Source organism: Pseudonaja textilis, chromosome 7 (genome assembly GCF_049901715.1).
Source record: "Pseudonaja textilis isolate UNSWEBS1 chromosome 7, rPseTex1.2, whole genome shotgun sequence".
NCBI classification, from domain to species: Eukaryota; Metazoa; Chordata; class Lepidosauria; order Squamata; family Elapidae; genus Pseudonaja; species Pseudonaja textilis.
The window spans coordinates 52,085,396-52,096,932 of NC_141996.1; the positions used below are offsets into that span (position 1 = coordinate 52,085,396).

General features: G+C 34.5%; 1 protein-coding gene and 1 long non-coding RNA gene across 3 annotated transcripts in view; one reads left to right on the forward strand and one right to left on the reverse strand.

Moving 5' to 3' along the window:
- HLCS (holocarboxylase synthetase) overlaps positions 1–9,414 on the reverse strand; it is a 68,919-nt gene extending 59,505 nt beyond the window's left edge. The window contains exons 1-5 of one of the 2 annotated variants that reach the window (XM_026700520.2): positions 8,983–9,414; positions 6,149–6,301; positions 5,475–5,637; positions 2,634–3,595; positions 822–1,001 (exon numbers count right to left, since the gene is read on the reverse strand). In XM_026700520.2, the coding sequence (XP_026556305.1) occupies positions 822–1,001; positions 2,634–3,595; positions 5,475–5,637; positions 6,149–6,301; positions 8,983–9,270 (1,746 nt within the window). In that variant the 5' untranslated portion in view covers positions 9,271–9,414. Of the gene's footprint in view, positions 1–821; positions 1,002–2,633; positions 3,596–5,474; positions 5,638–6,148; positions 6,302–7,103; positions 7,229–8,982 lie in introns of those variants that run through there. The other variant, XM_087937634.1, reaches the window with a different exon arrangement.
- Positions 8,944–11,510, forward strand: LOC148125336 (uncharacterized). Its single transcript, XR_015744353.1, has 3 exons — positions 8,944–9,472; positions 10,592–10,639; positions 11,019–11,510. It is a non-coding gene; the product is annotated as an uncharacterized LOC148125336 (long non-coding RNA).
- Positions 11,511–11,537: the final 27 nt, after the last annotated feature.

Consider the following 11,537-nt stretch of genomic DNA (forward strand, 5'->3'; position numbering starts at 1 on the left):
CCATGGTTATGGAAGGAAACTAGGTGAGGTGCCTCTAGAAGGCATATGATGGCAATAGAACTGTAAACCATCAGTCTAAAACAAAACGTAGGACTAGGTGTGAACACCCAGGCGGCTTTTTAGAGCAAAAGTTTAAAACTCCAGTTTCCTGTAGATTCAGTCATTTAATTACAGAACCCTTTTTTGTTTAGTATGAAAATTCCCTAAGACTACGTAACATAGCATGTGTTTGACTTAAACTTTTTCTAAAATTTTTGAGCTACTTCAAACTTTCAAAAATGTAAATGTAATGTCTGATTAAATATTATTATTTTAAAAAAAATATTAAAACTAAATCTAACTGTAGAAATTAGTTATTTTAAACATACATATACAACATAGAATTATATTCTAAGGCAGCTCAGAAGTGCCATCTTGTGGTGTTTTCAATAAACACAATATGAACTGCTTAAATTCCAATCATATATTTATAAATTTCTAACACCATGAAATCTGTTTCAGTGATGTAAAATCAATTTAATGATATAGTTCAGAAATCTGTGTCACAAAATTGCTCATTTCCAAAATTAATTTCTGCTTATTAACAATGGCTTCTATGGCTCATAAATGTCTTCTGCAATATAGTTCTTTCAGACAAATTTTTATTAATTATTATGTTTATAAAAGATGAGCAAATGGATGGAGTAATTGTTAAGACACACGGATGCAAACTGAAAAGTAGTGAATAGTATAAGCAGTGGATAGCTTGGATTCAAGGAATGATTACTAACTAGTCCAGCCGGGCACTGCCTATGTTCTTATTTATTTAAACCAAAACCTACCTTATCAGATGAGAGTAGATAAAGAGGCGTTAAAGAAGGAATAGTACTTAATTCACAGCTCAACCCCAGTAGCTTCAGGATTTCAACAAGTACATCATATCTTCTGATGTTGCTTATTTTGAGCAGATTGAAGTCATCCTTAGGTCGACATAAATTTCTGATATTCACTTCCAAATGTGCCTATAAAGGCAAGGCAGAAAAAAAATATTTTTTATTGAAAATATTTTTTATTGAAAATTAATTATTGATCATAAAACTATGATCAATTTATCTATTGGGTCAAATAACGTACAATCATTTTCAAATCAATTTGTTTCAATTTGTATCACTTCAGTTATTAAATAACCATTTAAACTTATTGTATACACTCACACATTACCCCATTTGTAAATAAGCTAGCCCTTATTTTTCATGGTATTTTTATTAAAAATTTCAGAGTTGTGTTATCTATGGATGGGCTTATATAGGAATATATACGGAATATAAAGGTACTTTAAAAAGTAACTTATATACTTGTGGATAAATTTAACCCAATGTTTTGGGTATATTTTGGCACCTAAAATTCTCTGTTTATGCACAAGTATGTGCGGTAACTAAATAAAACTATTAATAAAACATTATTAATAAAATTGCATCTAAATGTTGAGGCAATATAAAAGGCAACAGCGATAATCTTATAAGAAGGAATAGTATCATTGTTTTTTGTTAATTTTTTTTAACACTGTTACCTCAATTTAACTAGAATCTACTTAAAACATTATAATGGTCCTAATTATTCATGAGGTTCCATTTAGTGAAAAACAAGGAAGAACAAAATTGAGTCTGTAAGAATTATGGGATTAGGTGAGCCTATGGTGCTTTCTTCCTCCCAGAGTAGTCACCTGCATTTGTTCCTTTTTGTCCTCCCAAATGAAGATATTGCATAATGATTTCCTTTGTACTGGTTAATGATTGGAATAATACATTTAACTAGCTAGGTGTTCCCAGTTGTAGGGCTCTAAATGGATCCCAAGCATCAGTTAGCCTTATTCAGAGCAGGTTGTTCATCATGTGCCTCATGCTAGTTTCTTTGGTGCATGGTATAACTTAAATCTAACCTTAAACAAAATACTTTACAAAAGTATAAAAGTCTATCCATAGTTTTGGGCCAGGATAAAGTAACAAAAAATAAGGCTCAGGTTATAGATCCATGGAAACCTTTTAACATATATATTGAGGTTTGGTCTCTATCAATTATGTCACATGAAAATGGGGATAGTGTAGGCCATCTGTATATAAAGTTTGCTACTTAAATCATGCTACTGAAATACCATCTTTTTATCAGCTGAAAATTCAGCATGCAATCCTACCATGAAAGAAGAATAGGAATGGCATACATCAGATTTCTACTTACTTTACAATTACTTTCAATTTTCAAAGAACTCATTCACTCACTCACCCTATCTACCTACATACACACATGTAAGGCTTTTCAATCTCTCCTTTCTCATTATAATCTATTTCAACTTCCAAATTACCACCAGGAGTTAAGGGACCCTTCCGAATAACAATATGCAAGGTGTACAAAGACCCACAGCCAAACAAATCAATGATATATTTCTCACTTATTTTGAAACGTTGAAGTGCTTTCAGTTTATGAAAAGGTATTTTGAATCCAAACCATCATTCACCAAATGTCTAATACATTTAACACTAGCTTGCATATGCTGTTACCCAACATTGTGCCTACCATTTACCATCATTCTGCAAACAACATTATTTAAGAAATATATGAAAAATAACAAACAAAATGAGAACTTATTTATACTGTACCTGAGAAAGAATTGCTTCTCCTCCATTACTTCCATACGATAAACGAACAATCATCATATCTTTATCCGGATTGTCAAAATAACCAAGTGTCTTCATGGGATTAAGTTTTTCTGAAATGTCCACCTCAAAAATTTTTCCACTAGCTAGAGCATTTAATTTTATCTCATTGTTCTTATCTTTTGAAAAAACTAATGTTTGTATCTTGTCCATTATTTCATTCTTACTCTTTATTTTTACACCACCAAATGTGAAAGTGGAAGAAAGCCCCAAAATCTTCCCACCTTTTGACATGAAAGCTAGAAATTGTTTAGACACGGCATCTGAAATGGGTTCTGATTCAGCCATGATCAGAAGCAATGCATTGTCAATCCAAGGAACAGTCAGAACTTGTTTCTCTAACAACTGGTAGATGGTGTAAGCATTAATATCAACACAATCCATTATGACTGATTTTATTTCTTCAAATTTCACTCTTTTAGAATCAGAACCAAGATAAATTAAAATATTAGGAGGCTTTCCAGTCAAATTTTCTCTTTGCATATTTCCTGTTATACAGTTTCCACTAACTTCTTCTACGCTGCCATTATAATCATCCGGAAGATCTGGGATGTTTTCTGCTGAGGCAAATTTAACTGACTCGATTGTACTGTTCTCCAGTTCCAAACATTCATGGCAGCTTGAAAGATGTAGGTGATGATGTTCTGAAGCATCTCCTTCCTTTTCAGATAATTGCTCAAGTTCCTCATGATATCCATTTGTTTTCTGCAGTCTGCATTTCTCTTGGTGCATTTCTTGATCACCACTTCCTGCACAATCAGCAGTTTCCACATGAGATTTATCAATATTTTCAAAAAGTGAGTCTTGTGACAGTTCACTAGTCTGTATCTGACCCATCTTCTCTTCCTCTTTGGTACCTGGAGCCAGTTTTAATTCTTTCAAGGCCGATTTCTTCAGGTTTACAGCTAATACATGTTAAGTAAGTTATTAAACAAAACACAAACATAGCATCACTAAATAATTCTGCCTTTAATATAAACTTTAACTGATAATCCACTCTTAAAATGCATTGTGTAGATCTGAGTGCCTTTTACTTCTTGTATGTTCGTAATACAACCTTAACATTCCTGCAAATGTTTAATTAATTGTTTTCTCCTTTGATTTAGGCACAGATATAAATGTACTATATTCATCAATTTATGAATGGGACATACTAAAACTCTCTGAACCATACTATTAATGGGAGATGCTCCTAAATTTCTCTGAAATGAAAGTTGTTCAAGGGTATCTGGGATGGAAAATTTATTTCTGGAAACCACTGAAGTGCTCCCAGAAAAAGATAATTCAGAAAGATGTTTAGCATGGTTCCAAGAGAGATGGAATGTTCTGGACTTCTCTGATAAATTGTTCCTGGTAAATTGTTTTATCTGCACTTTGGCATAGATAAAATGTTTCATGAACTTGTGCTATTTAGTTACACATAGACTGGGGTTATATACTGCTTTCTGTCTCATAATAATGTTTAATTGACTGATTTCTATCTTGTCTTTCTCCTTGGAGCTGAAGATGTATTTAGCACTTCCTTCTCCAATTTTTTTTCATAACAACCCTATAAGATAGGTTGATTGAGAGAGAGTAGCTAGCCCAAAATACTATGACTTTGGACAGATTTGAATCTGGGTATTCCCAAACTCAAATCCAAAACCTGAACTATATCACCACATTGGCTGGCTTGTTCGCTTTTAACAATATATTTTGTGAACTCAACAAACCATTTCAAGTTTGAGAATTGTAAATATCCCAGCCTTAAAAAAAAACTTGAGTAGATGGAAGCAAATAAGTAATCAGAAGGAGACAGAAAAAGGAGGTTCTAGGCCAGATTTTATTATTTAAGACTTAAACATCCGGAAGAAGACTGGATTTCGTTCATATGCCTGCTCCAACTGGCACTGTAGCAAATATGGCCCTGCATCAGGTATGGAATAACTTATTTGGGGGCAGAGTTTCCTTCCTAGCTCAATGAGGAGACTGTGGCACTGGTTCTTCACTCAGTCAACATACACCCCTCCATTAACAACCTATAAATTGAAAGATCAGATACAGTTATCCCCACTCAAGTCTGTTTACAGGTGATAACTCAGGAGAAATTAGCAAACACCCACCGATACTAAAGTGGGCATACTGCAGCTCAAAGAAGAGATAGTAAAGAAAGATTTCAACCCATGTTATGCTGCCTTCGATCATTGCACAAGTCAACAGAAGCATGGAAATTAAACATATCTGACCTTGGAATTAGGCATCATTTAAATGTGCTTCATAAATTTGGCAGGAGGAGACCTTCTGGGCCAGCAAATGACAAAGACACTTTTTCTTAAGCAGTGCTTTTTGTCTAAGAAGAACTTCACAATCTATTATATGTTATATGTAAAAAAATTCAAATTCCAAATCCAAAGTTAATCCCGTTAATTGATTGGTACTTTCCCCCCCTGGGATGATGAGGAATAAAGTCATAGGCAAGTTCTGCTGACGCTGATTACATATTCCTGAGCAATAGTGGTTAAGACTCTTAAATACATAACCACATACATGTGATAAATATTAGTCATAATGATTTATAATTCAGTGTTACACAAATGGTCTTTTTTCTATCCTTCCCATGCCTATTGCAAATTTCTGGGGGGTGGCGGGGTGAGAAGAGGATACCGTCAGCATCAGATGGACTTCTAATTGATAGGCATCAAAGCAAGGTGAATTTGCAAAGAATGATGAAGCTCTGAATTTGAGAATAGTTTATATGCCATATAAATATATACTTTTGTTGGGGATAAAAATGGGTATACTTACAGACAATTTTTTGAGGAACCATTCCATTATCCATTTGGAGTCTGTCTTCTAAGAATGCTATCCCAAGGCTACTAAAATTATCTATGCTGGCTTCAGCAAATAATATGTAAGGCTTTCCAGTTTTAAAGGCCAAAGGAGAACAAAAATCTGACCATTTCACAATCTGAAGAAAGATACAGAGAATAATTTTCATATTAATACCTGTACAGTTAGAATATTGAAATGCACTGTAAAATTAATATTCCTACCATTAATGGAATTTCTAAATTAAGTTACGAGATTAAATACATCTACCAAGTCATGTTCCAAATTATACCCATGGTTAATGAAAAACCAATGGGAAGAATAACAAATTTAAATTAATAAATTCAAATTAATATTGTTCATGGTAAATGACAAAATAGAGAACAGAGAAGGAAATACGGGATTAGGAATTAACAGACTTATAAATTTCTTATGGAGGCTCGACTCATCTTTCTTAAAAGCTATGCAAAAAGCTATTATCAAGCTTTTACGAAGTTCCTAGATACTTTTGAACTGGGGAATAGTTATAATTTGGACACATTACCTTCCCTTTTAAGAACTGGCTTTTAAAAACAAAAGTCAGTACTTCAAATTAGTTTAAAGACTTATTAGCAAAAGTATTTAGTAAAAGTATTTTAAAGAAGACTTACCTTTTTTGCTGAGCAACTTACAGCTTGTGAACTACTTGTTTGAATGAAAATACCTTCAGTTACAAATGTAATATGTTCATCTTCAACTACTTGTTCCAAATAACTAAAATGTGATACAATAAATAATGTCCATTTGTTTAAATCATCAAGGGACTGAAAAGAAAAAAAGGTGGCTTAAATCAACTATATCATTTTAGAAAAATGCAACGTGTTATAGTTTACAAAATCTGGATAATTCCAGAAGTATTTATTCAGTCAGACATCTTTTATAGCAGTTTAAATGGTTAGAAAGGTGAATCAATTTTAATGTTAACCAAAAATACATTTCATATGCAAGGAAAACGTTAGAATCAAACCCATTCTGAATGGTCAGTATTTAAGTATACCTGCTAGAAGCTTTTAGTTTTGTTTCTGCCAAATAACAGTGTGAAATAGTTCAACATTAATACTATAATAAATATAGTTTGGGGTAGATTACCCATGTCTGTAGTGACCCTTTCATTTCCTCAACCACCATTTCTCTAAAATACTTCTAACTTCAAATAGTTCCTGTTTACTTAGAAATAAAGACTTGGTTGCAAATAAAAGAGTATCTACTAGGGAGTAAACTGAATCAACCACAGTGTGATTTACTTCTGAACGTGACATAACTGCTTCAGAGATGCTTATCAAACATGTCCTTAAAAAACATACATGTCTCCCATTTCTTACTCTTCTAATTTTATCAAATGACAATTTAAAGCTAAAAAAGAACTGAGCAACAGTTCAGAAAAAGCTATCTGGTGACTGATTCTTCATCCTATAAGAAATCAAAGAATTACCTATCTTAAACAATTTAAAGAACATAAAGTCAGCAGCAAAAATCTGAATAAACATTTAACTTAATTTAAAAAATATATAAATTTGAAATATTAAGATTTTTGGTGTTTTTAAAATAATTAAAATAAAATAGTACCTTTGTGGAATGTAAATATTTAGTCATTTAGGGAAGAGATGACTGCTAACTGGGAAGATCCAATTTCTAGGTCTCCATTAACATGAATGTCACCAGAGGGACCTTGGGTTGGTCACTCTCTTTCAACCCTAATCAATGTTAGGGTCAGAGACAAAGTGGTGACAAACAACAAAACTTGGTTATATCATGCATCAATAGCTTTGCTTTAAGAATTAAGTGAGTGCAGTGATCTTGCAACCATGTGATACAAACATTAAGCCAATGATATAATCTAAGACAGAAAATAAATTACGTGAGCAGGAAAAAATAAAGATGAAAAAAATGTACATAGGAACAGGACTTTCTGATCCTCTAGATTTTGATTTAACCATTTTCTCAATCTACACATATTAAATATGGTAACCTTAATATATCCCTGAATTCTTGAAACTTACATAATTTATCAAAATTAATCTAATACTTTGGTAACTTTACAATTTAATTCTTGGCTTTTAGCTACATTATTATTAATACATTGAATCACAACATTTTATTGCTTTATTGAGCTATTTTTCACAATATTACTGCCACCACTGTTCAAGTTTTGAATATTGCTATGTAAGAGTAATCTCAAAGACACATATAGTTGAGCAAAAATAGAAGTGAACTGTAACCTTTGAAAATCTTATAACTCATCTGCAATTTACCATTGTTAAAAAAGTTGCAGTTTCTGTCAAACATGAGATTTCTGGATTTAAATTTTTGGGGAAAGTGATAAATACAAACCAAATTGTAATTCGGTGCATGGATCTTCATGAATGACTAATATGTCTATAATTGTGCTTAATAACATTCTAATTTATGTGTTTTAAACGTATATCTGTACATACATTTATGTAATGTTGATCTTGGGAAATCCGCATAATTATTACCTACAAGTTCCTAGGATATGCCAAGCCATAATTATTGCATCTTATGGGAAGAGTAGGGACATGAACTGTAACTTTGTTGTTGTTTTTGTTTGCTATGCATTATTTATGGATATTCAAGATGCAAAATATTTCCCCATGATAAGAAAATATATTTGGAATATTCTCAGTGTTCTGTTCAATACCTACTGTACTCCTCCCAGATGCTTCTTTCCACATTCCCCTAGCAGTAAAACGTGGGTTGCTAATTATGGGAATTGGCAATCAACATTTCTGGTTGATCAGGTTAGAAGGATAACTTTTCTCTTTATCACAAATATCATGGTAAGTTCACACACTAAACATTTAACAAAGAGACATTCTACACTCATACATAAATAAAACACACATGTACACAAGCATATTTATGACTACATACATTTATTGGGCACATATACCAATGGGAATAGAGAATGTTATGCAATCTAATTTGATGTTTTCAACAGTCAAGGATTTTAAAGGAATGCCATTCCAGTCCATTACTCTAAAAAAATACATATTGGCACTTACTTTTGCTGAAACCTACTTTTCTTGAGATTTCAATTGATAAACAGTTTTGAAATTCTGCTATCTTGTCACTTGTTTAATAACAAGTGTCCCTAAATTATGATACCTCTACATCCATGCGCAAGCTGGCTTGGGAAATTTTCAAAGCAGGAAAACAGACAAGCTGAAGCCATATATTGAACACTTCATAAAGTATCAGTGGCTCGTGCCATACATTCAGCTTCATCTGGTATTTCCTGCTTACCTCGGACCTGTCCAAGGAACAGGTGAAAGAACGAGTGAAAGTTTTCAGCCTCTCTAATAAATGCAGGCGTGAGCCAGCAACACTCCCCTAACCCTCGCTCATCCACACCCACTTCTCTTCCCTCGCAACTCACGACAGGCCCAGCCCTCCCTGGTCGACTCTCTGCCACTGCATATCACACCTGAGTCTCGCCAGTGAAGAAAACCTTGTCGCCCACCCTGAGGCAAATTATCTCGTCGGAGAGGCCGGGCGCCTCCTGTTTGCAAAGCGGAAGGTGGGGGATCTGCTGATGCAAGGTGAAGCGAGTACACCCGAAACTGGAGGAGGAGGAGCCGCCGCAGCCGGAGGAAGAGCAGAACGTAAAGGAACACCTGGTTCGGTACAACCGGCGCACTGTGCGCCGTATGAGCCCAGCGGAATAAGGCCCCCAGCGCGCCCACAGGTATAAGTAGCAGAGAGTGATAAGCATGACGCGAGGAGGGAGCTGCCGGCGACTGCGAAAGGCCGCTCACGGCCGGATCCCCATCCCTGCACCAGCAACTTCTCGGCAAAGTGAAGAGCGGCGATGTCGCCGCGCCACCGCTTCCCCATTGGTTCTCTCGCTCTTCCTCACGCGAAGTCAAAGGCGGTGCTGATTGGCCAGAAATCGGATTCCTCCCACTCTGTCGTAGGTCAGCCGAAAGGTTCCCTCGGGCTCGATTTCTTGATGGGTCTGCTCCATGGGGGAAAAGTCTCCCGTTTCGAAGGACGGCGATTTCCTTGCTAGCACTTTCCTAGTTTCTGTTTCGCCTTCCTGTCTCTGCCTCAACCTTACTGCTACGCATTAAGATTTCTTTCACCTTTGTCAATAACGAGTCTTGTCTGGTGTATATAACTACCTTCTTTTAGGAGGCGCCAACCTGAGGGACTGGGAATGCCGTATCATCTTGTAAGGGAGATGGACGGCATAGAAATGTAAATAAATAAAATGCAGTCAAACATTCTTCCAAGGAAGAACACCTTTATAGATTGTAAATACTACTATATACTCTTCTTGTGAGAAAGAACGTTACAAGCCCATAAGCAGACATAAAACATGTTTATATTCGATTTGTAAAGCTAAATAAAGTTGGGAAAAGTTCTACAGAAAAATTGGCAGTTTGTTTTCAGGACATGAAAACATAATCTATGCAAATGCCAGAGAACCAAACCATATCACTGGGAATATCATGGGAACATCTCATTTGCTAGTCTGATACCAGAAGTGCCTTCCCTGTTTCTTTCAAAGCAGATTTCTCATTTATCCACAGAATAGCAATTTAAACTGACCATATTTTTCTTACACAATACTGAATGGTTCCATGATCATCTAAATATATTTCATAATAGAAAAATAATTGTTGCAAATGAACTTCAATAAAAAGTTAATATTTACTTACCTAAATAGAAAACAGAATGACCAGGGATGTGCAAAAATAATACAGCGGGAGGGCTTCCAACTTTCTATTAGCTTCCCCATTGACTTTGCTTGTGGGAAGATGGCAGGGAGCATTAGAAATCATAATCAGATGACCATGGGGATGCTACAACAATCACAATTTTGTGAGTTAAACTGATGTGACCATCGTGGAAATTTTAATTCCACAGAAATAGTGGGCCCTGGATGTTTTATGCATTAAATTAGCAGATTTTAGGTACCTTAATTCATAAACTAGGATACAAACAGAAAAGTACAATGAAAGTTTTAATGATATATAGTTAAAGATTAAAAAAGTGAAGGTCCCCTACTGAAGCTGGTTTCGTTTTTACAGATGGAAAGCTGCAAAAAATGGATTCAGAGGAAAGTTTTTGACAGAATTGTAAGTTATCAAAATGTGCATTTGTTGAGGAATAGCTTTGCAACAAATGATACATAAAGTCACCAACAGTAAAGACTTTTTCAATGAAGGAAATGCATTGGAAAAAAGCCATATCTTTTAACAATGAATTAGAAATTGAGAAGAAAACCACCCATAATCAAAATTTATTTCATTCCTGCTAATTTATAACCTTTCCAGAAGAAATCATTGTGATTATATTGGTGGAAAATATATCTTAAACATTTCTTATGGCTATTTTCTCCTTTAAAACAACAAATCTGGATCTTATATCTGTCCCAAAGAGAGTCTTTTCATAAAACTGAAACAAAATCATTTAGGTATACAAAGTCTAATTGATTTATATTTTTTTGTATTTTAGATTGCATTTATTCTGGATGAATACCAAGATTTAGATAAATGTTCCATCTTTCCTCCAAGAAACTAATTCAACTTTAGAAACACTAAGTTAATGTTGAAGTGGAATGACAGCACCAAATAAATCCATAGTTGACTCTACAAGTAGTGCTTGTTCATCAACTGCTTTGAATAGCAATCATTCACATCACTACGATGATGAAAAAGTAACCTGCAACCAATCCTCACATTTACAACCTTTATAGGTCTCTAAATCAAGGGAAAGATGAAGTAATATCATAAGCACTCTGACAATCTCACTTAGTTTTTACATTATTTAGTGACCAAATTGCCAGTCCCAATTGTAATAGCTGAGGACTACTTGTACCTGAATTATGTCTTTTTAACCTTACCTCATATTTGTCGCCCCTGTTCTACCTTGGTCAGAACCCATTTGGAATACTGTGACAGGATTTAGGCATTAGAATGGAATAGTGACAAATTTGAAAAAAAAGAAGATGGTTACCAAGATGGTGAAGAATCT